This window comes from Somniosus microcephalus, chromosome 3, assembly GCF_052327205.1.
Source record: "Somniosus microcephalus isolate GS21.2 chromosome 3, FLI_Smic_1.0, whole genome shotgun sequence".
Classification (NCBI taxonomy): Eukaryota; Metazoa; Chordata; class Chondrichthyes; order Squaliformes; family Somniosidae; genus Somniosus; species Somniosus microcephalus.
Genome location: NC_140989.1, coordinates 73477877 through 73505703, shown reverse-complemented (window position 1 = coordinate 73505703; position 27827 = coordinate 73477877). Strand labels below are relative to the sequence as shown.

Sequence of the window (27827 nt, the reverse complement as noted above, 5' to 3'; positions counted from 1 at the left end):
CTGCCGGGAAAATGGCAGAATTTGGGGGCGGGTGCCCAACCCACCCCCAACCCGCCTCCATGCCATCTTGCCAGGAGGCGGGTAGCCGACCTGCGCCGGGTCCCGCCTCCTCAAGGCGGGAAGGGGATTAATGCCAATTAACTGCCTGTTAACAGGTAGTTAACAGGCAGTTTTTTGGCTAATCCCTATTTTGAGCCCTGAAGTGTGGGCTTCCCGACGGCTCCAAACGTCACCAGGGTCAGCGAGGCGGGCAGTCGGTCTGCGGGGGTCGGAGGGGCCGAGATGTCCGGTATGCAGGTGAGTAATGGGTGCATGTGTGCAGAGGTAAGTGTGTGAGGTGTGTGTAAAGTGTTTTAATAAGTTTTACTTACCTTTACTTCTTCCTGCAGGCTTCCTCCCGTCAGATCTTGGGAGTCCCTCAGCTCACCGGCACAGAAAGCAGAATGGCCGCTGAACTGTCAAAAGCTGCAGCCTTCTGCTTTCTGGTCAGGAAGGCTTTCTAATTGAGTCTTGAGTAAAGACACAACTTTGAAGACAGATTGTCAGTGTTTGACAGCTTCACAGAGCTGTCAAACGATGACATTTCATTTGTCAAAAGCTCTTGGCAGATGAAACGGCACTCGCTGACATCACCTGTAACTGGCTTTCCCTTAATTGGCCTGCTAAGCCCGCTGGGCGGGCTTAACAGGGTCAATCAAGGGAAAATAGCGTGGGTTGGGCACAAGTTGATGGAGGCGGGGCTAAAACCCAACAAGTGGGAGTCCCGCCTCCAAAAGCTCCCCATTGACAAAATCCAGCCTAAAGCATCTATTTATAAATCCCACGATCCCGTAGGCTTTTTTAACCGCTTTCTCAACCTGCCCTGCCACCTTCAACGATTTGTGCACATATACCCCCAGGTCTATCTGTTCCTGCACTCCAGAAAAGCATTTTGCCGCTCAAAGTTTAATAGGATAGATAGGAACGTAGAAAATCAGTGGAGACTTGATCTTGGCAGTTCGCAGGGTCACGGAAAGAGGTTTGCAGGACCAGACCTTCAGCAGTGTGGAGGTGTATCTGAGACAAATCACCCACCAAGAAAACTTGAATTGTGAGCTTTAGCTGGTCAATCTGGCATTGGCAGGGGGGTGTGGGGGGAGGGGCGGAAGGAATGTTGGGTCCCCCCCACAAAGTGGAGGACCCCCAACAGCCTACGTACAATGGGGGCTTCTTCAAGCTCCCCCTAAAAAAAAATCTACGTCCTTATCTCTGGAGGTTCAAGACAGGGTGGAGGCCTAGACCCACAGGTGGGCCCCACTTGTGCTGGCATAGGGCAGGTACACCTGATGTAGCAATGGTACATCGGGTCTCAATTGAAGCCCAGAAGCAGGAACTTCCAACTTAGGAATTAACCTGCCTCCCTTATGCCAACTGTCTTGTGGAGGTGGATGAAGGATTTTCAGGGCAAGGAGCAGAGTAGCACAATTTGATGTTTGCTTGATTGACAATCATTCAGCCAAGATAAGCATCAGATAAACTAACTTATATTCTAATTTATCCAGTGTAATAATCCATAACCAGACATGCATTAGCACAAGCCATCTTTCATGAGCATTTTCATTCTGGTCCCCTGAAGCTCCTTAATTACTATTTGCATTCCTCAATCATGTAACTACAGGTGGTCTCACAACACTAGCTTCCTTAGGCTTGCAACCAGACCTCTGGTCACCTCAGGGCAATCAACTACTTTTTATTTTCTAATTTTCCTTCTGACTTTCTCTTCTTCTGAAAGTGGTGGTGTACAGTTCTACAGGCAAGTCACGATCTAGTGCTGCACCTGAGTGGCCATTTTTCATGTGTAACACTGGCAGTGTCTGTCAGGGGGTCTTCTAATGTGTAAATCAAGACAGTCACACTATATGCTCAATGCCCAACCAAGTTATATGCACAGAAATGTGCTTGTCCAGCGGTTCTTCACAGAATCGAGGCTTACATGTCATTGGTATCAATACTGAAACATTTTATTTTGCACACTTTTCTTTATAGCAATCATCTTTTACTTTATCCTCCCTCCAGCGAAATGAAACACAACAGATTGGGGCATATTTGACATACAGTACACTGTTTCATCATACTATCATTTTATTCCATCGATTCAATTGTTTCAACATGCTAATTAAAAAAAAAAAAAATTAAGATTGCCTTTTCAAACTAACATTATTCAATTTACCTGATACTGTCCATTCTGCAAATCAACAGTTATGCTGATTCCATTGTCCAGTTGAGTTAGATCCGTAAACACGGAGGAGACCCATGATGTCCCAATGTCCTCATCATTGATGTAATCCAATGGATGACCATCCAAATTGAGTCGAAGCATCCGGTCATTAGTTGTGTCATCTGCACCATTTGGAATGCAGTACCTTTGTACAAGTGGATGAACTCGTGGATGGGTCCCTGGGCAGCGACACTTTGTCTGGGTGTGTATATATGGTAATTTTCCAGAAAACACTTCATGAATTTCTCTGTCATATAAAAACCAACAATAAAGAAAAATACAAATTTAGATGGCAAAATAAATCAAATTTCATTTAAATGGCTTTTTGCATTTATTTCATTAATTCATATTTTTGATCAAATGTTAATGCCAATGATAAGACAGCACTAGAAAACTACTGAGACGTATTTACCTGTTTGTGAGAGCTGTTTGATAGAACTGTAAATCTTGCATTCTACCAATGAACTGCTCAGAGCCTGTGAAATAGTAATCAAAAAAACCAATATGATTAAAAGGTACTTGCCAAATAGGCACAGGGTAGAGCATTGGGTTAGCACATTGGGGGAGAGTTTATTATGAATTATGTACTTTTTAATGGGTTTATTGTGTTACAAACCTTATTGCCAATGGTATGCAACTCAAATTATCAACTAAACAAGCTAGCAGTTGAAAAGATTTTCAAAAAATATTGGGAGAGAATTCCCTTTCTCCTCCTTGTTACTTGTAGCTGTTTACTCATTGCTAATTGTTGATTGGTAATTTTCATACATCTTTAGTAGTTGTTTGATCATTTTCATTCTCATTTTTCCTTCTTTTGATTGGCAGGTTCCTTACATGTCCAGTTGTGATTTGTTGTTGTTTAATGTATATGAAAATTGGTTTTAAGCTTAACAGTCATAACAGTGAAATACAAATTTGCACGTGACAAATATGACATCTAAAGCGGAATGCCTGAGGTGTGACAGACAAAATGCGTTCCCGATGCAAGACTTTTGTATATACTAGTAAATCTCCCTTGCTGTTGTGCATGGTAAGGTAGAGAATATAGTCTCTCTCTTACCTGTCTCTGATGTTTTTGTGTTGTTGTTTTTATCTCTGCCTTACCTCTTCTGCTTTTGTCTCTCTTTTTTGTCTCTTCTGCTTCTCTATACCTAACTCTTTTTGCTTCTCTCTTTGTCCTCATCTGCTTCTCTCTCTCTTTTTATGCTTCTTCTTTCCTTTGCATCAAGCTAGTGAGTGGCATCGCATAGTGGGGCGGGGATAGGAGTGATCCACGCTGCAGCCTGCATTTGTGATGGGGTTGTGGGGAAAATGTAGCCCTCAGCAGCTCCCTTCCCATTGCCTCCCCCAACACAGGCTACTCTCCACCCCATCTCATCCTCTACCCTTTCACCTCCCTGTTATGTTCATTAATAACTAGACATTCTGATTATGAACAGCTAGCTTCCAGCTAGACATTTATTCAGTACACGTTCTCTAGGTACAGCATCTGTAGAGATTCAGCATGTGTGTCTGTGTGCAGGCTTCCATCTTGACTGCTGCCTCCTGGGTAGCCTAGTGCCTCGTGGGTAATGTAGTCATATATATATATATATAGACATACAGCAATATACAGCTCTACACGGCTCTACGGCTCCACCTAGTGTCCACTCATGAATGACATGTTATTGATCATTACATCCCCCTTTCTTTGAGGTTAAACAAAATCAATATCAATCAACTTTCAAGAAACACTATAAAGATAATATCAGTAACATTTTTGTTAGTGCTCTATAAACATAAATATTTTCAAAACAGTCAACACATTTTCAAAGCTTTACATTGTACTCAAAGATTAAGTCTATCAGGCTTTTTTACTACACGTGTGGGTCATCTCAGCACGGGTAAGTCTGATGTGTTTTCATGAGATTGTTCTGGTGGTGAATGACAAGATTCAGTTGCGGCATTGTCATCAATCTGCTCTTGGATAGTTTCTTGTGTTTTCAGGAGGGAACGGCGGTTCCTCCTGAGAATCTGTCCTTCCTCAGTTCTAACAGTGTATGACCTTGGTTGTACTTCCTCAAGAACTGTAGCTTTCCTGTTCCATGCATCTGGATCCTCAATCCTGACAACATCATCCCTTGTCAATGGTTTTAGAGTTTTGGATGACTTGTCATAGTATGATTTCTGTTTCAGCTTTAACAGTTGAAGTCTCTGTCTCAGTTCCTCACTTTGCTGTTCTTTTGCACAGCAGGGTAGCATGGTGTGCAACTTGCGACCCATTAGTAGTTCAGCAGGTGAAGAACCACAGTCTAAAGGTGAGGCTCGGTAGCTCAGCAGGGCGAGATAAGGATCAGACTTGCTTTCTGTCGCTTTCTTCAGTAGCTGCTTGAGAACTTGAACACCTTTCTCTGCCTTACCATTTGACTGAGCATACAAAGGACTGGATGTGATGTGCTGAAAGTCATACTGTGCTGCAAACTGTTGCCACTCCTTGCAGTTGAAGCACGGACCATTGTCGCTAACGGCAATCCTGGGAATTCCATGTCTGGCGAAGATGGATTTCACATGCATTATGACACTGCTTGCTGATGTGCTTGAGAGCAGCACCATCTCAGGATAGTTAGAATAGTAGTCAATCACTATTAGATATTCTTTACCATTTAAATGAAAGAGGTCCATACCAACCTTTTGCCATGGTGCTGTTGGTAAGTCAGCTACTATCATTGGTTCCTTTGTTTGTTTGTTTTGGTGTTTCTGACATGTCTCACATTTGCCTATCATGTTCTCAATGTCCTTATTTATGCCAGGCCAATAAACAGTGTCTCTTGCTCTCCTTTTGCATTTTTCAATTCCGAGGTGTCCCTCATGAATCCTTTTGAGCATGTCTTGACGTAGAGCCTGTGGAATGACTATTCTGTTCTGTTTTAGTAATAGTCCACTTGCGACACTCAATTCTGACCTTATGTGAAAATATTTTGGACAGGAACCTTTTGGCCAACCATGATGAATGTTCTCTATTACTGTTTGTAATACTGTATCATTTACTGTTCCTTCTGCTATTTGCTTTGATTTTGTGTCTGACACGGGCAGTGCAGCAGTGACCATACTCACATGAACATCCACGTCTTCTTCAGTAGAGCTCACATGACTCATTGTGGGTGCTCGGGATAGTGCATCTGCTAACACTATGTATTTGCCTGGTGTGTAGATCAGTTCAAAGTCATATCTTTGCAGCTTCATCATGAGTCATTGAATCCTTGGAGACATCTCATTCAGATTTTTTTTATGATGGCAACCAGTGGGCTGTGGTCTGTCTCAACTGTGAAGGTGGGAAGTCCATATATGTAGCCATGGAACTTTTCTAATCCAACTACCAAGCCTAGACATTCCTTTTCAATCTGGGCTTATCGACACTCAGTATCAGTCATAGACCTGGAGGCATAGGCAACAGGCTTCCAATCTTCACCCTCTGCTTGTAGCAAGACCGCGCCTAGGCCATCTTTTGCTGCATCCGTTGACACTTTGATTCTCTTTGTTGGGTCAAAGAAGGTGAGTACAGGTGTGGTTGTCAGCACTGTTTTGAGATTCATCCACTCTTGTTCATGTCTTTCTGTCCATGCGAACTCATTTGTTTTATGTAGCAGGTCTCGCAGACAGGTTGTCTTGGCTGACAAGTTAGGAATGAACTTTCCAATGAAGTTTATCAACCCCATGATGCGTAGCACTCCTTTTTTGTCAGTGGGTCGGGGCATGTTGAGTATGGCGTTTACTTTTTCCATATCTGGCTCTATTCCTTTACCAGATAGATTATCTCCTAGGAAAGTGACTTCCTGGACGCCAAACTGACACTTGGCTTTGTTGAGCTTCAGTCCATTCCGGCGTATGCTCTGTAGCACTTTAGTCAGTCTCTCATTGTGTTCTTTCAGTGTGGAGCCCCAGATGATGATGTCATCAACATAGACCCGAACTCCTTCCAGACCTTCAATTATGTGTTCCATCGCTCTATGAAAGATTTCAGATGCAGATATTATCCCGAAAGGCATTCTGAGGAAACAATACCTGCCAAAAGGTGTGTTGAAGGTACAGTATTTGGTGCTCTCTTCATCCAGTTTTAGTTGCCAAAATCCTTGTGAGGCATCGAGCTTTGTAAAGTATCTGGCACCTGACATTTCACTGGTGATTTCTTCTCACTTGGGAATCTGGTAGTGTTCACGTTTTATGTTTGCATTGAAGTCCTTTGGATCCATGCATATTCTTAGATCATTGTTCTTTTTCTTTACACATACCATGGAGTTAACCCAGTCTGTTGGCTCTTTGACTTTCCTGATGACTCCTAGTGTGGTCATTCTGTCCAGTTCTTTCTTGAGCCGGTCACGCAGGGGTGCTGGAACTCTTTGTGGAGCATGTACCACTGGCTGAGCATCCTCCTTTAGCTGGATCTTGTAAGTGAATGGTAGAACTCCAAATCCTTTGAACACATCCTGGAAATTATTTACTACAGAATCCACCGAGTCATCTGGTCTGCTTATGGCACAGTTTATACGGTAGACTCTCTTGACCAGTTCTAAGTCTTCACAAGCTTTGTCACCTAATAGTGAATCAAGTAACTCAGCCACAACAGAAAACATGAGATGATGCACTTTGTCTTTGACTGTCACTTTAAGTCTGCATACACCTAAGCTATCTATTTTCTGACCATTATAGTTCTTCAGTAGTACTGACTTTTTCTGTATTGTGGGCTTTTCTTTCATGTTTTTAATGTCACTCATACTGATTAAGTTTGCTTTTGCCCCAGTGTCTAGTTTCAATGTAACTAATGCTCCATTTACCTGCAGTGGGATCATCCATTTGTCCTCTTTTACTGCATTGATGTTATGTTCAGCATTGTCCATATCTGAGGGCTGCACATTTTCTGTATCCTTTTTGATATTGTCACATGACACCATTCGTTAAAAAATGTCTCACTTAAATCAGTGTCCTCAATCACATTAACTCGGACTTGTTGCCCTTTCTTTGTTTTTACTTTTGAAAAGCATTGTTTGGCAAAGTGATTCTTTCCATGACATTTTGTGCACATTTTTCCAAATGCTGGGCATTGTTTTAACTGGTGTTTGTAACCACAGCATTTACAATTAAAAATTCCTTCCTCCGATTGCTTTTCATTTCTGTTCTGCCCATGTTTCTTTCCTTTGTAGGACATAGCACCGACAGCAGCACTGACTACAATCGCATCATTATTGATTTCACTGAAAGTCTTCGCATGCTTTTGAGCTAGCCCGCTGGCTTGGCATATTTTCACAGCATTTTCCAATGTTAGTTCGGTTTCTCTCAACAGACGTTCCCTGACCTTTTTATCATGAATACCAAACACAATTTGGTCACGAATCATGGATGCTTTCAGCTCAGAGAAATTACATGTCTGTGCTTTCAGTTTCACATCGGTCACAAAGCTATCAAAAGTCTCATTTTGCCACTGTGTCCTCGAACGGAACACGTATCTTTCATAGGTTTCATTCTTTTTGGGAGAACAATGTGTATCAAATTTCTTTAGCACGTCGTCTAAATTTTCTCTGTTCTCCTCTGGATTAAATACAAATGTATTAAATACCTCTATCGCCTGTGGGCCTGCAACCATGAGCAGCAACGCTATTTTTCTTGCGTCTGGCTTCGTACTGAATCCGATGGCAGCAATGTAGAGTTCGAATTGTTGTTTGAAAGTCCGCCAATTGTAGTCGACATTTCCCATGAGATTCAAAAACTCCGGTGGCCTCAAATTCTCCATGTCGCTTTTCACAATTTTCAGCAGATCTTCACCAATCCTGGTACCATGTTATGTTCATTAATAACTAGATATTCTTATTATGAACAGCTGGCTTCTAGCTAGACATTTATTCAGTACACGTTCTCTAGGTACAGCATCTGTAGAGACTCAGCATGTGTGTCCATGTGCAGGCTTCCATCTTGACTACTGCCTCCTGGGTAGCCTAGTGCCTTGTGGGTAATGTAGATATATATATATATATATAGACATACAGCAATATACAGCTCTACACAGCTCCACGGCTCCACCTAGTGTCCACTCATGAATGACATGTTATTGATCATTACACTCCCCACTATCCCTTACCCTTCCTATCACCCCCTCACTATCCCTAACTCTTCCTCTTTGAGCTACCTGTTCAACGCCTGTATCATCCCCTCTCCTTGGTCTGTTGTTGTTCACCTGACCCTTAACCATTCATCGGCCTCCTCCACTCCGACTTGTGCCCCAAAGGGTGGGTGGCAGCAGACGCAGATAGGCCAGAGGCCCCCTCATCTTCTACCTATTTCCTCACCTCATTCCCTTCTACCTACTTCTGTCACAGGTGTAAAGTGTAATGTATGTAAGGGAGAGAACTACTTTTTACAGCTCCTGTATACTGTAGTACCGGCAGTGACCACACCTGTATATAAACCCTGAGTAGTGATCTGTACAATTAGTTCTAGAGTAACCCTCATTCAGTAAACACCTGTTGAATCGTTCCCTGCAGTCTGTTGTCTGATTATTGAAGGACACAACATTAAGATACACGGACATAACATTGGCGACGAGTCAGATTCGAACCTACCTGCAACTCTGCATCACCTCCCAGGGATTCGCTCCTGGAGAACAGTGGAAGAAGGTCGAGTCCAGAAGCATGGGCGTCAGCCACGGGCAACAGCCCAGTCATCCAGCGGAGATTTGAGCATCGCAGGGGAGGCTGTCGAGAGCCAGGCTTGGCTTTCCTGTCATGGTGGTCCAGCGAAACGGGCTGGCAACAGGTACTGCGCAGACCCATCCCGGACAGCGGCGGGCTAGTGCCTGACCGAGCGGCACAGAAAAAGGCCGAGCAGCGTCGACGGGGGAGAGAGAGAGGGCAGAGCGCACAGGGCGCAGCTGGTGTTCAGGACCGAGCGGCGTCAACGGGGGAGAGAGGTGAGAGAGAGCAGAGAGCAGCCGGTGTCCAAGGGCCGAGCAGCGTCAACGGGGGAGAGAGGCAAGCAGGAAAACACGAGGCGCTGCCATTGCCACGAGGAGCACAGAGAGCGGCATTGGCAGCAGCACAGGAGCAGCGCACGAAACCCACAGGGCGTCGCCATTTGCCACGAGGACCACCGAGAGCGGCGTTGGCAGCAGCGCGGGAGACGCCATTTTAAGCCGCAGCGGGGAAGAAAGGAAAGCGCGGGAGATGCCATTTTAAGCCAGTCTAACCGCACCCAAAAATGCCGAAGAGTGGCAGTATCACAGCGTTCGACAATGAAGTCGAAGATTGGACGACATATGTCGAACGCATAGAAGTATACTGCAAGGCGACTGAAGTGCCAGATGACAAGAAAGCGCTGGTATTGTTGAATTCAATGGGTGCAAAAACATATGGCTTACTACGAAACCTAGTAACCCCAGAGAAGCCAGTAGAAAAGGATTTTGAAAACATAGTGTCAATCCTACAGGACCACTTAAACCCCACACCGCTGCTGATAGCAGAAAGATTTAAGTTTCACAAAAGGAACCAGCATAAAGATGAAAGTAATGCTGAGTATTTAACGGAACTGCGCAAGCTATCAAAACACTGCCAGTTTGGAACAGGACTAGCAGATACTTTAAGGGACAAGTTTGTGTGTGGGCTTCAAAGTGAAGGAACCCAGAAACGGCTTCTATCAGAAAAGGATCTTACGCTGGACAAGGCTTTCAGCATTGCAGTATCACATGAAGCAGCCGCACGGGGCACTGCAGAGATACAACGGAGACCGCAAGAATATGGCACAAATGAAATGTCATACGGAACAGTGAAGTGCTATCGCTGCGGCAGAACAACACACAACCATAATGATTGCTGGTTCAAGGACAAAGTGTGCAGACAGTGTGGAAAAGTAGGACACATAGCAAGAGTCTGCAGGTCGGGAAAGAAAACCAGCAGCAAGAAATCTCCACAGGAGAAGCACAAGAAGATATATAAGGTGATGGAGAGTAGTTCAGACGAACAGAAGAGTGATACAGAAGCAAGGAGCTGGGTTGTCTGAAACTACATAATGTGATCTAAATGGAGGATCACCAAACTATCTGGGTCACGCTCAAGATAGGAGTCCAAGTGAAAATGGAATTGGACACAGGATCAGCCCTAACAGTCATAAACCGAAGGGACTACAAGCGGCTATTCTCACATATACCCTTGAGAGATACAAAGATTGTCTTGAAGACGTACACGGGGCAAAAAGACTACCCCAAAGGAAAAATAAGGGTGAACGTTATATATAACGGCAAGGAAACACCAAAAATGGACCTATATGTATTGCCAGATGGAGGACCACCACTACTAGGATGTGAATGGATCCGGAAGATACAGCTAGATTGACATTCCATACAAACACTGACTGCAGATGCCAAAAAGGATGACGACGTCACACCTGGCCGACTGTCAAAAATGCTAACTGACGCACAAGAAGTGTTCCAGCAGGGACTCGGAACACTAAAAGGCATAACAGCGACGATCAAAATAGAGGAAAATGCAAGCCCAAAGTTTTTTTAAGGCCAGACCTTATACGATCCGCCCAGCCGTCGAAGCACAGCTGGAATGTTTGGAACATTCAGGAGTACTGTCCAAAGTGGACTGGAGCGAGTGGGCTACACCCATCGTTCCTGTAATGAAGAGGTCGTTGAGTAATACGCCTGGGGAACCAAAGAAGGTTCGCATCTGTGGGGACTTTAAGGTGACAGTGAACCCAGTCCTTCACACTGTACAATATCCGCTTCTGCGGATTGACGATATTTTCGCCTCGCTATCTGGAGGGAAACTCTTCACTAAGATTGATCTGGCCCAGGCGTACCTGCAAATGGAGGTAGAAGATGCCTCGAAACAGTACCTCACGATCAACACTCATAAAGGTCTCTACCAATACAACCGGCTGGTGTTCGGGGTAGCATCAGCTCCGGCTATTTGGCAAAGGGCAATGGAACAAGTCCTGCAAGGGATTCCAGGGACCCAGTGTTATTTGGACGACATCCTGGTCACGGGCGAAAATGACAGTAATCACCTCGCCAACCTGGAGCAGGTGCTCACTCGATTGAAGGAATATGGGCTCCGAGCTAATCGCCACAAATGCGAGTTTTTCCAGAAGCAGATCTCGTATTGTGGCCACGTTATTGATAAAGAGGGGTTACATAAGTCCCCTGAAAAGATTGAGGCAGTAGTCAAGGCTCCAGCACCGGAAAATGTGTCACAACTGAGGTCGTTCCTCGGGCTGGTGAACTACTACCATAAGTTCTTGCCGAATTTGTCTACCGTACTACACCCACTGAACACCCTACTGCAAACGAGGGTACCATGGAAGTGGAGTGACGAATGTAAATGAGCTTTCCAGAAGAGCAAAGCATTGATCACATCAAAAGAGGTGTTGGCTCATTTCAACCCAGCACTACCAATTCGGTTGGCATGTGATGCATCACCCTATGGCATTGGAGCGGTGCTGTCGCACAAATTCCCGGATGGCTCAGAGAGGCCAGTAGCCTTTGCGTCTCGGTCACTAACCTCAGCCGAGCGTAACTACGCCCAGATTGACAGGGAGGCCCTCAGCCTAGTGTGGGGAGTGAAAAAGTTCAATCACTATCTGCACGAGCAGAGGTTCACCTTGCTGACTGACCACCAACTACTTGTCTCCATCTTTAATCCAAAGAAGGGCGTTCCGGTGATGACTGCGCAACGGTTACAAAGATGGTCCCTTTTTCTAGGGGCGCACCAATATGAAATCGAGTATAAGGGCACGAAACAGCATGGAAATGCTGATGGGCTATCACGCTGCCACTGCCTACTGCGGAGGAAGCACCAGCAGTGGATCATGTCGAAATATTTCATTCGACTATAATTGAATGCTTGCCAGTAACTAATGCTGGTATAGAGAAGGAGACCCGAAATGACCCGACACTGTCTCGGGTATATGATTTGATGGTGAAGGGATGGCCAGCACATGGCGACTCATTGTTGCCAGCATTCTCATCCAGAAGAGAACAGTTGTCAGTATGCCAGGGGACCCTGATGTGTGGATCCCGAGTGGTAATTCCACCCAAGTTAAGGGAGAGAGTGCTCAATGAGCTTCACGAAGGTCATCTGGGAGGGGTGAAAATGAAAAGCCTTGCTAGGGCTTATGTGTGGTGGCCGGGGATCGATCAGCAAATCGAGGACCTGACAAAGAGCTGCTCAGGATGCCAGAAGGTCCAAAATGCACCACCACATGCCCCTCTACACCCATGGGAGTGGCCCTCATCTCCATGGCAACAGGTGCATATTGATTTTGCTGGTCCATTCATGGAGTCAATGGTTTTAATAGCCGTGCATGCGCACTCGAAATGGCCTGAGGTGATCAAAATGTCCTCCACCACCACGGAGAAAACTATTGCAGTCCTACGGACCATTTTTGCCAGGAACGGCTTGCCAGAACAGATTTGCTCTGATAACGGACCACAGTTTGTGTCCGAAGAGTTTCGACGATTTATGAAAATGAATGGGGTAAGGCATTACACATCCGCCCCGTATCATCCAGCCACAAATGGATTGGCTGAGAGGTTCGTACAAACCTTTAAAAAAGCAGTAAAGGCCATGTGCGATGACGACATTCCACTGCAGCATAAGGTGGACAATTTCCTGTTAGCCTACAGAAATACGACACATGCAGTCACCAACCAGGCCCCGGCCATGATGTTCTTTAACCGAAGGTTGAGATCTTGTCTGGATTTGCTCAGACCAAATGTACGAAGAGATGTTGAGAGTAAGCAATTCCAGCACATCAATGAGAAGCCGACAAGGAGCTTCAATGTATGGCAACCAGTCTTGGCCCACGACTACCGAACAGAGAATTGGCAATCAGGAACGATATGCACACGGCAGGGGCCACTAATGTACACAGTGGATGTTGGGGAGAACATTGTGAGACGCCATGCTGACCAGATCCTAGAGTCACAGGAACGAGTCAACCCCATGTCTCGGCCATACGTACCTGGTGAGGAACCCGACGTACAGGTCGCATCTACCTCAGAAACAATAGCATTGGAAGCTGATGAATCAACTGATGACAGGGTGCTAGAATCGCCTCCGCACCAAGAGCGAGGCACTTGGGAAAGGCGTTATCCAGAAAGAATCAGGAAGCCTCCCCAGAGACTGAATATATGAATGGGCTATTTTCATATAACATTGTATATTAAAAATGTTAATTGTTAAATGAGTATTATGGTATTGTTAATCTAAAAGGGGAGGAATTGTAATGTATACATACCTTAAGGGAGAGAACTACTTTTTACAGCTCCTGTATACTGTAGTAGCAGCAGTGACCACACCTGTATATAAACCCTGAGTAGTGATCTGTACAGTTAGTTCTAGAGTAACCCTCATTCAGTAAACACCTGTTGAATCGTTCCCTGCAGTCTGTTGTCTGATTATTGAAGGACACAACATTAAGATACACGGACATAACATAAAGAATCAGCAATTATCTTTTCTAACTATCAACAAAACACAGGTGGATAATTAGTAGAATTCAAAATTCAACTGGTGTTTTTATTCAAGTTGAAGTAACATTAACATTAAAGAGATCATTTTAACCCTGCTCGCTTGGCAGAAACAGGGCAGGTGGACAGCTAAAACCAGCGGGGTCCATCTTTAAGTATGCATATCAGGATATGGGATCTGATGTCATCATCAGAGCCTGACTGCTATTTTAACTGTGGCTCTGAATGGGAAAGCAGTTATAGCTTTCCCGTCAGATCCATCTAGCAGGAAGAGGAGGTAAGTCTTTTTACTTTTTCTGGCTTTCCTCATGGGGCCAATGAGAGCAGGAGTGCTCCCCTGGGTGTCACAATGAATGCTAAGGCTTCCCCGGCATCAAACTTACCCTGCTTCAATGGACACATGAGTGTGGGGGACCATTCCTTTGGTCCCTAATGGCAGCCTCCTGCCATCCAACATTGAGCTCCCACACGTCAGCTAGTTGTTACTTCCCATCAGTTTCGAGCGGTAACGAGACTAACCCTGTGCAGATGAAGCACAGGAGTTAAAATCACCTGGACCTCATGTAGCCGGGGTCAGGATGGTTTGATACATGACTCCCATCCTGAGTTAAAATCGGGACTCTCCTCATTTCTCTCTCCACCCTCTCTCTGACCCCAGTCTCTCGCTCTCTCTCTCTCTCTTGGCCAAGAAATTTATTTAGTGCCAGAAACCAGCACAAATCAGGTGTCATACCTAAAATACTCGCCCAAAGACGTCAGCCAAAAGCTCGCTGAAAATTGGGCCTCTGACCTCATCAACATAAAGCCAGCAAGTGTATCGAGCATCCCAATGAAACTCACCATTGGGACCTCAGGAAAATTGTCAGGCTCCAAATCTGAGCCAGCCCACAGATCGGTCCGTGGAGTGGGCGGGGCGGTGGGGGTAGATGAACCAGAGGGGGGGTGGGGCAAGACCCAGCTAGCAGCAGGAGGAGCTTCATGTAATAAAAATAAGTTCCTTACCTTTTAGTTGACACCCTGCAGCAGTCCCTTTAAGGGCCAGTGCAGACTGAGCGGAGCGTGCACAGTACACGGTCAGTCAGTTTACGTTGACTTTGAGAGTGGGGTCCTAAAACAGGCATTGGTACTATGATTAGCATATTCAAGGAGCCTAAAGCCTGCTTTAGATGGATACAAAAATAGGGAGAGCAGCACTGATAGTTCATGTGGATCCACTTAAATGCTGCTCGCCTACTGTCCAAACCTCTGAAAAATAAACAATCAGATATCCTGGGTAGGATCCTGTGCAATTGAGGTTGTGGGAAAGAAAAAGTATAATTTTTTTTTTTACCTCGCATTTGTTAGATCAGGTATGGAACACAAGAGAATTACATTCAAACAGTATATTATGGAGGGGCCTCCTTACCTTGCCAGAAGACTTTTTTGAATATATGCTTCCCAAAACAGCTAGTACCAAACTTACCATTCCAGTCGATTCTGTTTATTTTTTAATAAAGTCAAATAACATCAAATGGGCCATGCAAGTAACAAGAGAGTGAGAGCACATGAATAATATGGAGTGAAAGTCACAAGACTACTGTTTGCAATGTACTTCTGATACTTGTACTGTGAGTACTGGTCCAGTCTGATTCCTAGTATTTTTAGTGTCTGTCGAAGATGTGGGCATAACATTTACTCTTGTATTATCATGGCATTAAAGTCACCAGTTACGGTGTGAGTTTACCTAACAGTTTTATTACAACATGATAATTAACTCATGTCATGTTCATTAATTTGAAAATATCTCTTCTTAAAAAGCTACTCTGTACTCCACAATCAATTCAAAACCAGTTCTCAGGATTAAAAAAACAAATCAATGTGCTTATGTTCACCTACTGTGGCTAAAACTATTATAAGTGTTGGACATTTCAAAGACCCAGTTCAACTAGAACTCTTTCACAACTTCCATTAGGCATTAAAGCGTATTGATAGTGCAGAACATTCTCACTTAAAAGCATTTTAAACAACAGCAGGAGTATGGAAACAGATTGAATAGGGTTCAGCGGAGCAAAGAACATGTTTCTATAGCAACCACTCAGCTCCTTTTTGACTACCATTAAGAAAATTTGACATTGCTACACAGAGTATGGCTCAGAGCGCATGTGTTTATAAACCTGCCACTAATAAGTGTTAACAGAATTCAGTAGCTATAATGTGTAGCGGAAATGTAAGGTTAACTTTCAGCTTTTAAAGCTTATTGCAGTCTCACCATTCAGACTCTGTCCAATCCGTATTACAGCATTGGTGGTTGCATCTGCAATTTGTTCAGTGAGAAGCTGCGCATCAAAAGCAGTGTTGTCTTCCTCTAAGCCATTTATGAAGAAACTGACTCGAGTGTTCTGTGTCTGAAATAAAACAAATCAATGGAAAGGGTCGATCAATCTTCCGCCCATATTTAAAAGAAACATTATTTCTAATTGACCTTCACTTATGTGTACCTGTATCTGGTTTTGTTATGTATTAGGTGCCCGTATCAATGAAATCCGGAAGAAATGTTTTTACTTGATTGAAAACATTGATTTGTTGTAACGTCATTGCAGCCACTTACAGGTCACACAGGAAACATGTCAAATCCCTCTCAAAATGTATATATATATACACATAGTAAAAAATTAGTGGAAGTTGTTGCTATCTAATATACTTTCAATACTATACAAATAGAATTTTAAAAATACATGGTCAGAAATGAATGACTTTTACTTAAGGCTGATTTCAAAACATAACTGTCATTTCATGTACTTGCTTGCGATCTTAATCTGAAAGCAAATCTGTATCTTTTTGGTTCTAATATGACAGCATTCTACTTCTAAGTAGGTGATATAATAAGTGATTAAAGAATAACAACAAAATGCAAGTAATTATTACTCCCCCCATAAATTCAGATTTGTAGTAATATATTTAATGACAAATTACAGCAACAATATATAACTGTTACTGAACGTTGAGGAAGATTCTGAAAACCTTTACAGTTACACCTGAGAGGCTATTCAGGCAACATAGAAACATAGAAGATAGGAGCAGGAGTAGGCCATTCGGCCCCTCTAGCCTGCTCCGCCATTCAATGCGATCATGGCTGATCATCCAAGTTCAGTACCCGGTTCCTGCTTTCTCCCCATATCCCTTGATCCCTTAAGAAATATATCCAACTCCTTCTTGAATATATTTAATGAATTGGCCTCTACTGCCTTCTTTGGTAGAGAATTCCACAGGTTCACCACTCTCTGGGTGAAGAAATTCCTCCTCATTTCTCTCCTAAAAGGCCTACCCCTTATCCTTAGACTGTGACCCCTGGTTCTGGAATCCATGACCATCGGGAACATCCTCCCTGCATCTAACCTGTCCAGTCCTGCCAGAATTTTATAAGTTTCAATGAGATCCCCTCTCATTCTTCTAAACGCCAGTGAGTACAAGCCCAATCGACCCAATCTCTCCTCATACGTCATTCCTGCCATCCCAGGTATCAGCCTGGTGAATCTCCGCTGAACTCCTTCCATAGCAAGAATATCCTTCCTCAGATAAGGCGACCAAAACTGCACACAATACTCAAGATGTGGTCTCACCAAGGCCCTGTACAACTGCAGCAAGACATCCTTGTTCTTGTACTCAAACACTCTCGCTATGAAGGGAACATACCATTTGCCTTCTTAACCGCCTGCTGCACCTGCATGCTTAACTTCAGTGACTGGTGCACAAGGACACCCAGGTCTCGTTGCACTTCCCCTTTTCCCAATCTATTGCCATTCAGATAATAATCTGCCTTCCCGTTTTTGACACCAAAGTGGATAACCTCACATTTATCCACGTTATATTGCATCTGCCATGCTTCTGCCCAGTCACCCAACCTGTCCAAATCATCCTGTAGTTTCTCGGCATCCTCCTCACAGCACACACGCCCACCCAGCTTTGTGTCGTCTGCAAATTTGGAGATATTACATTCAGATTCAGATCAGATTCAGATTAGATATATTTGCCATATGTAACAAGTACAATGGAATGCTTGTTCCCCATAGGGACGCGTCAGCTATACATACATCTAGTTCCCTTGTCTAGATCATTAATATATATTGTGAATAGCTGGGGTCCAAGGACCGATCCCTGCGGTACCCCACTAGTCACTGCCTGCCACTCGGAAAAAGACCCGTTATTCCAACTCTTTGCTTTCTATCTGCCAACCAGTTCTCTATCCAAGTCAATACCTTGCCCCAAATCCCATGTGCCTTAACTTTACATGCTAATCTCTTACGTGGGACCTTATCGAAAGCCTTCTGAAAGTCCAAATACACCACATCCACTGGTTCTCCCTTATCTATTTTACCAGTTACATCCTCAAAAACTTCCAGTAGATTAGTCAAGCACGATTTACCTTTTGTAAATCCATTTTGACTTTGTCCGATCCTGTCACTGCTTTCCAAGTGCTCTGCTATTACATCTTTTATAATGGACTCTAGCATTTTCCCCACTACCGATGTCAGGCTTACTGGTCTGTAATTCCCCGTTTTCTCTCGACCACCTTTTTTGAATAGTGGGGCAACATTAGCAACCCTCCAGTCCATGGGTACTGTTCCAGATTCCATCATATGTTGGAAGATGATCAGCAATGCATCTACTATTTCCAAGGCCAAATCCTTAAGTACCCTAGGATGTAGATTATCAGGCCCTGGGGATTTATCGGCCTTCAATCCCATCAATTTCCCTAACACCATTTCCCTACAAATACTGATTTCTTTCAGTTCCTCCCTTTCATCAGACCCTTTGTTCCCCAACATTTCCGGGAGGTTATTTGTGTCCTCCTTTGTGAAGACAGAACCAAAATATGTATTTAGTTGGTCTGCCATTTCTTTGTTCCCCATTATAAATTCCCCTGATTCTGACTGCAAGGACCTACGCTTGACTTCACCAATCTTTTTCTCTTCACATATCTATAAAAGCTTTTACAGTCAGTTTTTATGTTCCCTGAAAGCTTACTCTCATATTCTATTTTCCCTTTCTTAATTAATCCCTTTGTCCTCCTTTGTTGAATCCTAAACTGCTCCCAATCCTCTGGATTACTGCTTTTTTTGGCCAATTTATATGTCCTCTCCTTGGATCTTATGCTATCCCTAATTTCCCTCATTAGTCACGGTTGAGTCACCTTTTTTGTTTTATTTTTATGCCAAACTGGGATGAACAAATTCTGTAGTTCATCCATGCGGTCTTTGAATGTTTGCCATTGCCTAGCCACCGTTAACCCCAATCAATCCTATCCAATTCGCACCTCAGACCATCGTAGTTTCCTTTAATTAAATTCAGGACCCTAGTCTCTGAGTCAAATACTTCACTCTCCATCTTAATGACGAATTTGAACATATTATGATCGCTCCGACCCAAGGGGCCTCGTACAACAAGATTGCTAATTAATCCTTTCTTGTTACATAATACCCAGTCTAAGATGGCCTAATCTCTGGTTGGTTCCTCGACATATTGGTCCAGGAAACCATCCCGTAAACACTCCAAGAATTCCTCCTCCACAGTATTGTTACTAATTTGGTTAGCCCAATTTATATGTAGATTAAAGTCACCCATGATGACTGCTGTGCCCTTTTTACACGCTTCTCTAATTTCCCTTTTAATGCCATCCCCAACCTCCGCATTACTGTTTGGAGGTCTATATACCACTCCCACTAACGTTTTCTGCCCCTTGGTATTTCTCAGTTCTACCCATACAGGTTCCACATCATCAGAACTAATATCCTTCCTTACAATTGTGTTAATCCCTTCTTTAACCAGTAATGCTACCCCACCTCCCTTTCCTTTTTGCCTATCTTTCCTGAATATTAAATACCCCTGGATGTTGAGTTCCCAGCCTTCGCCACCCTGGAGCCATGTTTCCGTAATCCCAATCAAATCATATTTGTTTACCTCTATTTGCGCAGCTAATTCATCCACCTTTTTACGAATGCTCCTCGCATTAAGACACAAAGCCTTCAGGCTTGTTTTTTTAACACTCTTAGACCTATTAGAATTATTATTTACTGTGGCCATGTTTGATTTAAACCGTTGATTTCTCTGACTGCCACTTTTGTTTTTCTCCTTCCTATCTTTTGCTTTTATCCTTGTTTCCATTTCCTCTGTCCCCCTGCTCAGGTTCCCAACCCCCGGCCATTTTAGTTTAAACCCTCCCCCAGAGCACTAGCAAACAATCCCCCTAGGACATCGGTCCCGGCCCTGCCCAGGTGCAAACCATCCGGTTTGAATTGGTCCCACCTCCCCCAGAACCGGTTCCAATGTCCCAGGAATTTGAATCCCTCCCCCTGGCACCTTCCTCTAGCCACGTATTCAACTGAAATATTCTTCTATTTCTACTCTGACTAGCACGTGGCACTGGTAGCAATTCTGAGCTTACTACCTTTGAGGTCCTATTTTTTAATTTACCTCCTAACTCCCTATATTCAGCTTTTAGGACCTCATCCCATTTTTTACCTATATCATTGGTGGCTATATGCACCACGACAACTGGCTGTTCACCCTCCCCTTCCAAGATGTTCTGCAGCCGCTCTGAGACATCTTTGACCCTTGCACCAGGGAGGCAACACACCATCCTGGAGTCTCGTTTGTGGCCGCAGAAACGCCTATCTATTCCCCTTACAATAGAATCCCCTATTACTATAGCTCTACCCCTCTTTTTCCTCCCGTCCTGTGCAGCAGAGCCACCCCTGGTGCCAGGAAGTTGGCTGCTGCTACCTTCCCCTGGTAAGCCATCCCCCCCATCAGTATCCAAAGCGGTATATCTGTTTGAGAGGGGGATGGCCACGGGGGACCCCTGCACTACCTGCCTGCGCCTACTACTCTGCATGTTGGTCACCTGTTCCCTTTCTGCCTGTGCTCAACTGATTAAATGTGCTATTCACGACGTCCTCAGCATCGCAAATGGTCCAGTATGTATCCAATCGCTGCTCCAGCACTGCAATGCGGTCTGCCAGTAGCTGCAACTGGACACACTTCCTACACACATGGTGTCTGGGACACAGGAAGTGACCCTGAGTTCCCACATAGCACAGGAGGAGCATACCACAGCACCGGGCTGTCCTGCCATGACTTACCCCTTAATTAATTGCAATTAAATTAAATCAAATCAATCCCACCAATTACACTACAATTAAATGGTATATTTAAGGGCCCTGGTTTATAAACAGTCCCCGCTACACCACGGAGACTTTAGAAACTAAAAACCAGAGAGTTTAAGTTTAAAAAAGAGAGAAATACTCACCAACCAATCACTTACCTGCTTTCTGGTGACGTCACACTTCGATTACTTTTTACTTCTCTCCTTCCATCCGAGTTCGGTGTTCGGAGATTAGTAAACCTACCTGGTCTCTTGGAGCCTCTTTTATACTCACTCCGCCGCTCCGAGATTCCCGCCGCCTCTCGCTCCGCACTGAGGCCTACCTGGTCTCTTGGAGCCTTTTATACAGCCGCCGCTCCGCGATTCCCGCCGACTCTCGCATCGCACTGAGGCCTACCTGGTCTCTTGGAGCCGTTTATACAGCCGCCGCTCCGCGATTCCCGCCGACTCTCGCTCTGCACTGAGGCCTACCTGGTCTCTTGGAGCCTTTTATACAGCCACCGCGCCGCGATTCCCACCGACTCTCGCTCCGCACTGAGGCCTACCTGGTCTCTTGGAGCCTTTTATACAGCCGCCGTTCCGTGATTCCCGCCGACTCTCGCTCCACACTCTGATAAAGACTTATGAAATATGAAATTGGATAGACAGACTGATACCATTGTGGAGAAAAAACAGCGGACACATACATATATAAAACAGTAAGTGGTCTCAGAATTCCAAAGGTACTGCACTTGTAGGTTACGCAGCCAACGTAACGTTATGTGACAAATTAGAAACAATGGAGCACCAATAACATCGTGTGACAGCCTAAACAGTACTTTGACTGAATCTTCAAACTAAACAGTGAAATTCGCAGGACAGAAAACATCAAAAGAAGACTGTAAAGCAGCTTTCATTATCCTAATGCGGTTGACTCATTGTGAATAGAATTATTCTGGAGAAAGCATGAACAAAACTAAAGGATGGCCACAGCTGGAGGAAATAATGTAAATTGATGGTTCCCCAATGAGCACATTTTTGGCCTCCCAGCTGAGTAAATTGTTGTCCCCCTTCCCACCCGCCCCCCCGCCCCCCCACTTTAAGCAAGTTTTTTGGCTCCCCTCCCTCAAATCACTGCTAAGCAAGCTTTAGGTCCCATTACCCCATCCCCCCTCCCCACACCCACCCACCCGTGCTAGTGAGTATAGGAATAGGAGGATAGGAGGAATGTGTGGCTAAAGAGTTGGTGCAGGAGGGAGGGCTTTAGATTCCTGGATCACTGGGTCTGCTTCTGAGGAAGGTGGGACCAGTACAAGTCGGATGGGTTGCACCTGAACCGGAATGGGACCAACATCCTTGCGGGGAGGTTTGCTAGCACTGTTGGGGAGGGTTTAAACTAACTTGGCAGGGGAGTGGGATACGGAGTGGAGCTATAGGGGGTGATGCACAGCCAAATATAGAGGAAAAAAACAAGTCAGCCTGGAAGGCAGAGCAAATATGTAATGGCACAAGGGAGTATGGCAAGGCTGGATGGCATTTATTTTAATGCAAGGAGTCTTGCGAGTAAAGCAGATGAATTGAAGGTGTTGATGAACACATGGGAGTATGATATTGTTGCCATCACAGAGACATGGTTGAGGGAGGGGCAGGACTGGCAGCTCAATATTCCGGGTTATAGAATCTTCAGGCGAAACAGAGGGGGTGTAAAAGAGGAGGGGGGTGTCGCAATATTAATCAAGGAGCCTGTTAGATCTGTGGTTCAGTGGCTAAATAATCACACGGATGCTGTACATTAACAAATAACAGGTCTTTACTGGAGGAGGGTAATCTCTAGACTGGGGTACAGAGGCATGCGTAAAGCTTATATACCGGTGTGGTCACTGCCGGTACTACAGTATACAGGAGCTGTAAAAAGTAGTTCTGACTTAAAGGCACATACACTACAATTCCTCCCCTTTTAGATTAATAATAACCCCCTTAATATTCAAATAACAATTACATTTTTACATGTACATTAAATAACAAAAGTCCATTTATAGATTCAGTCTTTGGGGCGGCTTCCTGACCCTTTCGTGATAGCGCCTTTCCAGAGGTTCTTGTTCTTGGTGCAGAGGCGATTCTGACACCTTTTCATCGGGTAGTTCATCGGGTTCCTCTGCTACTGGGTCTGAAGTAGATGCTACCGGTATGTCGGGTTCATCCCCAGGTACTCGAGACATGGGGTTGACAGGTTCCTGTGACGCTAAGATCTGATCAACGTGGCATCTCACAATGTTCTCCCCGACATCCACTGTGTACATTAATGGCCCCTGCCTTGTACATATCGTTCCGGGTTGCCACTTCTCTGTTCGATAGTCACGGGCCAAGACTGGTTGCCCTACATTGAAGCTCCTTGTCGGCTTCTCATTGATGTGCTGGAATAGTTTGTCCTCAACATTTCTTCGCACATTTGGTCTGAGCAAGTCCAGACGACATCTCAACCTTCGGTTAAAGAACATCATGGCCGGGGTCTGGTTGGTAACTGCATGTGTCGCGTTTCGGTAGGCTAATAAGAAATTGTCCATCTTATGCTGTAGTGGAATTTCCTCGTCGCACATGGCCTTTATCGCCTCCATAAAGGTTTGTACGAACCTCTCAGCCAATCCATTGGTGGCTGGATGATACGGGGCGGATGTGTAATGCCTTACCCCATTCCTTTTCATGAATTTTTGGAACTCGTCGGACACAAACTGTGGTCCATTATCAGAGCAGATCTGCTCTGGCAAACCGTTTCTGGCAAATATGGTCCGTAGGACTGCAATCGTTTTCTCTGTAGTGGTTGAAGACATCTTTATCACCTCAGGCCACTTTGAATGAGCATCCACTGCTATTAAGAACATTGAGTCCATGAATGGACCAGCAAAATCAATGTGCACCCGTTGCCATGGAGAGGAGGGCCACTCCCATGGGTGTAGAGGGGCATGTGGTGGTGCATTTTGGACCTTCTGGCATCCTAAGCAGCTCTTAGTTAGGTCTTCGATTTGTTGATCGATTCCCGGCCACCACACGTAAGCCCTAGCAAGGCTTTTCATTTTCACTCCCCCCATATGACCTTCATGTAGCTCATTTAGCACTCTCTCCCTTAACTTGGGTGGAATCACCACTCTGGATCCACACATCACTGTCCCCTGGCATACTGAGAGCTGTTCTCTTCTGGATGAGAATGCTGGCAACAGTGAGTCGCCATGTGTTGGCCATCCCCTCACTGTCAATTCATAAACCCATGACAGCGTCGGATCATTGCGGGTCTCCTTCTCTATATCCGCGTTTGTTACTGGCAATCGTTCAATTATCGACGAATAAAATATCTCGATAGGGTCCACTGCTGGTGCTTCCTCCACAGTAGGCAGTGGCAGGTGCGATAGCCCATCAGCGTTCCCATGCTGTTTCGTGCCTTTATATTCTATTTCATATTGATTCGCCCCTAGAAACAGGGACCATCTTTGTAACCGCTGCGCAGTCATTACTGGCACGCCCTTCTTAGGATTAAAGATGGAGACAAGTGGTTGGTGGTCAGTCAGCAAGGTGAACTTCTGCCCATGCAGATAGTGGTTGAATTTTTTTACTCCCCATACTAGGCTGAGGGCCGCCCTGTCAATCTGGGCGTAGTTGCGCTCGGCTGAGGTTAGTGACCGAGACGCAAAGGCAACTGGCCTCTCCAACCCGTCTGGGAATTTGTGCGACAGCACCGCTCCAATGCCATAGGGTGATGCATCACATGCCAAACGAATTGGTAGTGCTGGGTTGAAATGGGCCAACACCTCTTTTGATGTGATCAATTCTTTACACTTCTGGAAAGCTCGTCTACATTCGTCATCCCACTTCCATGGTACCCCTGTTTGCAGTAGGGTGTTCAGAGGGTGTAATACCATGGACAAATTTGGTAAGAACTTGTGGTAATAGTTTACCAGCCCGAGGAACGACCTCAGTTGTGACACATTTTCTGGTGCTAGAGCCTTGACTACTGCCTCAATCTTGTCAGGGGACTTATGTAACCCCTCTTCATCGATGATGTGGCCGCAATATGAGATCTGTTTCTGGAAAAACTAACATTTGTGGCAATTAGCTCGTAGCCCATACTCCTTTAATCTGGTGAGCACCTTCTCCAAGTTAGCGAGGTGATCACCGTCATTTTCGCCCGTGACCAAGATGTCGTCCAAATAACACTGGGTCCCTGGAATCCCTTGCAGGACCTGATCCTTCACCCTTTGCCAGATAGCCGGAGCCGAGGCTACTCCGAACACCAGCCGGTTGTATTGATAGAGACCTTTATGAGTGTTGATCGTAAGGTAATGTTTCGAAGCTTCTTCTACCTCCATTTGCAAGTACGCTTCAGCTAGATCAATTTTGGTGAAGCGTTTACCAATAGATAGCGAGGCGAAAATATCCTCAATACGTGGAAGTGGATATTGCACCGTGTAAAGGACTGGGTTCACTGTCACCTTAAAATCCCCACAGATGCGGACCTTCTTTGGTTCCCCAGGCGTATTACTCAACGACCTCTTCATTACAGGAACGATGGGTGTAGCCCACTCGCTCCAGTCCACTTTGGACAGTACTCCTGAACGTTCCAACCCTTCCAGCTCTGCTTCAACAGCTGGTCTGATCGCATAAGGCACTGATCTGGCCTTTAGAAACTTTGGGCTTGCATTTTCCTCTATTTTAATTGTTGCTGTTATTCCTTTTAGTGTCCCTAGTCCCTCCTGGAACACTTCTTTTGCGTCAGTTAGCATTTTTGACAGTCATCCAGGTGTGATGTCGTCATCCTTTTTGGCCTCAACCTTCAGTGCCTGTATGGAATGCCAATCTAATTGTATCTTCCGGATCCATTCACGTCCTAGCAGTGGTGGTCCTCCATTTGGCAATACATATATATCCATTTTAGGTATTTCCTGGCCTTTATATGTCACTTTCACCCTTATTTTTCCATTGGGGTAGACTTTTTGCCCCGTATACGTCTTCAAGACAATCTCTGTAGCTTTCAAGGGTATGTCTGAAAATAGCCGCTTGTAGTCTCTTTGATTTATGACTGTTAGAGCTGACCCTGTGTCCAATTCCATTTCCACTTGGACTCCGTCTATCTTGAGTGTAACCCAGATAGTCTGGTGATCCTCCATTTCGGTTACATTCTGTAGTTTCAGACAACCCAGCTCCTTGCTTCCGGAGTCTGTGTCACTTTTCTGTTCGTCTGAACCACTGTCCATCACCTGGTGTACCTTTTTGTACTTCTCCTGTGGAGATTTCTTACTGTTGGTTTTCTTCCCAGACCTGCAGACTCTTGCTATGTGTCCTGTTTTCCCACACTGTCTGCACACTTGGTCCTTGAACCAACAATCTTTCTGGTCATGTGTTGTTCTGCCGCAGCGATAGCACTTCCCTGTTCCATAGGTCATTTCATTGGTGCCATATTCTTGCGGTCTCCGTTGTATCTCTGCAGTGCCCCTTGCGGCTGCTTCATGTGATACTGCCATACTGAAAGCTTTGTCCAGCGTAAGGTCCTTTTCTGATAGAAGCCGTTTCTGGGTTCCTTCACTTTGTAGCCCACACACAAACTTGTCCCTTAACGTGTCTGCTAGTCCCGCTCCAAACTGGCAGTATTTCGATAGCTTGCGCAGTTCCGTTAGGTACGATTAGGAGTTAGGATTTAGGATTTAGGATTGGATACCGTTAGGATTTCTACTATGCTTTCAAAATTCTTGTTTACCGGCTTCTCTGGGGTTATTAGATTTCGCAGTAACCCATAAGTTTTTGCACCCATGGAATTTAACAGAACCAGTGCTTTATTAGCATCTGGCACTTCATTTGCCCTGCAGTACACCTCAATACGTTCCACATATGTCGCCCAGTCTTCGACTTCATTGTCGAACGTAGAGGTACTGCCACTCTTCGGCATCCTTGGTTGTGCGTTAACTATCACCCATGGCACCTCCCGCGCTTCCCCTTCTTCTCCGCTGGCACAAAATGGCGTCTCCCGCGCTTTCCTTCCTTCCCGCGCTCGCCCTTCTTCTCCGCTGCGGCTTCTCAAAATGGCGTCTCTCGCGCTCTTCCTTTTTCTCCGTGGCTCAATGGCGTCTCCTGCGCTCTCCCTGCTTCTCCGCAGCTCAATGGCGTCTCCCGCGCTCTCCCTGCTTCTCCGCGGCTCAATGGCGCCTCCCGCGCTCTTCCTTCTTCTCCGCGGCTCAATGGCGTCTCCCCTTGCTTCGCCCCGTGGACCCTGATCAGCCCGTGATCGCTGGCTGTGCTCTGCACGTTCTTCTTTTGATACTTTTCGCCGCCGCTCAGTCTAGAACCCGGCTGTTTCTCACCCTCTCTCTCTCCGGTTGCTTTATTTTTCCTCGACGCCGCTCGGTGTTCAACCCCCGGCTGCGCCCTGCGCTCTTCACCCTCTGTCTTACCCCGTCGACGCTGCTTGGCTCTCTCTCCGCCGTCGGTCGGCTCCAGCCGCCGCTGCTCGGGAAGGGTCTGCGCTGGACCTGTTGTTGGTCTCTTACTGCTCGTTGTGGCTGGGGAACCAAGCCCGGCTCTCCACAGCCTCCCCAGCAAAGTTGGATCTCTGCCTGACTGCTGGGCGGTTGCTCGTGGTTGACGCCCGTGTTCCTGGCCTTGACTATTTTTTTTACTTTTTTTTTCTTTTATGTTGCAGGTAGATTCGAATCGGCACTCGTCGCCACTGTTAGATCCGTGGTTCAGTGGATAAATAATCACACGGATGCTGTACATTAACAAATAACAGGTCTTTACTGGAGGAGGGTAATCTCTAGACTGGGGTACAGAGGCATGTGCAAAGTTTATATACCGGTGTGGTCACTGCCGGTACTACAGTATACAAGAGCTGTAAAAAGTAGTTCTGACTTAAAGGCACATACACTACAGAGCCAATTACTGCTGTAAGGAGGGATGATATCTTAGCAGGT

At 45.3% G+C, this 27827-nt stretch overlaps 1 protein-coding gene across 6 annotated transcripts in view; it reads right to left on the bottom strand.

Moving 5' to 3' along the window:
* The window catches only part of ush2a (Usher syndrome 2A (autosomal recessive, mild)), a 1396947-nt gene that overhangs the window by 1221266 nt on the left and 147854 nt on the right, over positions 1-27827 (bottom strand). For all 6 annotated transcript variants that reach the window (XM_085981146.1, XM_085981156.1, XM_085981149.1 and 3 more), the window contains 3 exons: positions 16003-16138; positions 2670-2733; positions 2210-2504 (listed from right to left, as the gene is read on the bottom strand). In XM_085981146.1, coding sequence (XP_085837272.1) covers positions 2210-2504; positions 2670-2733; positions 16003-16138 — 495 coding nt within the window. The remainder of the gene's footprint in view (positions 1-2209; positions 2505-2669; positions 2734-16002; positions 16139-27827) is intronic.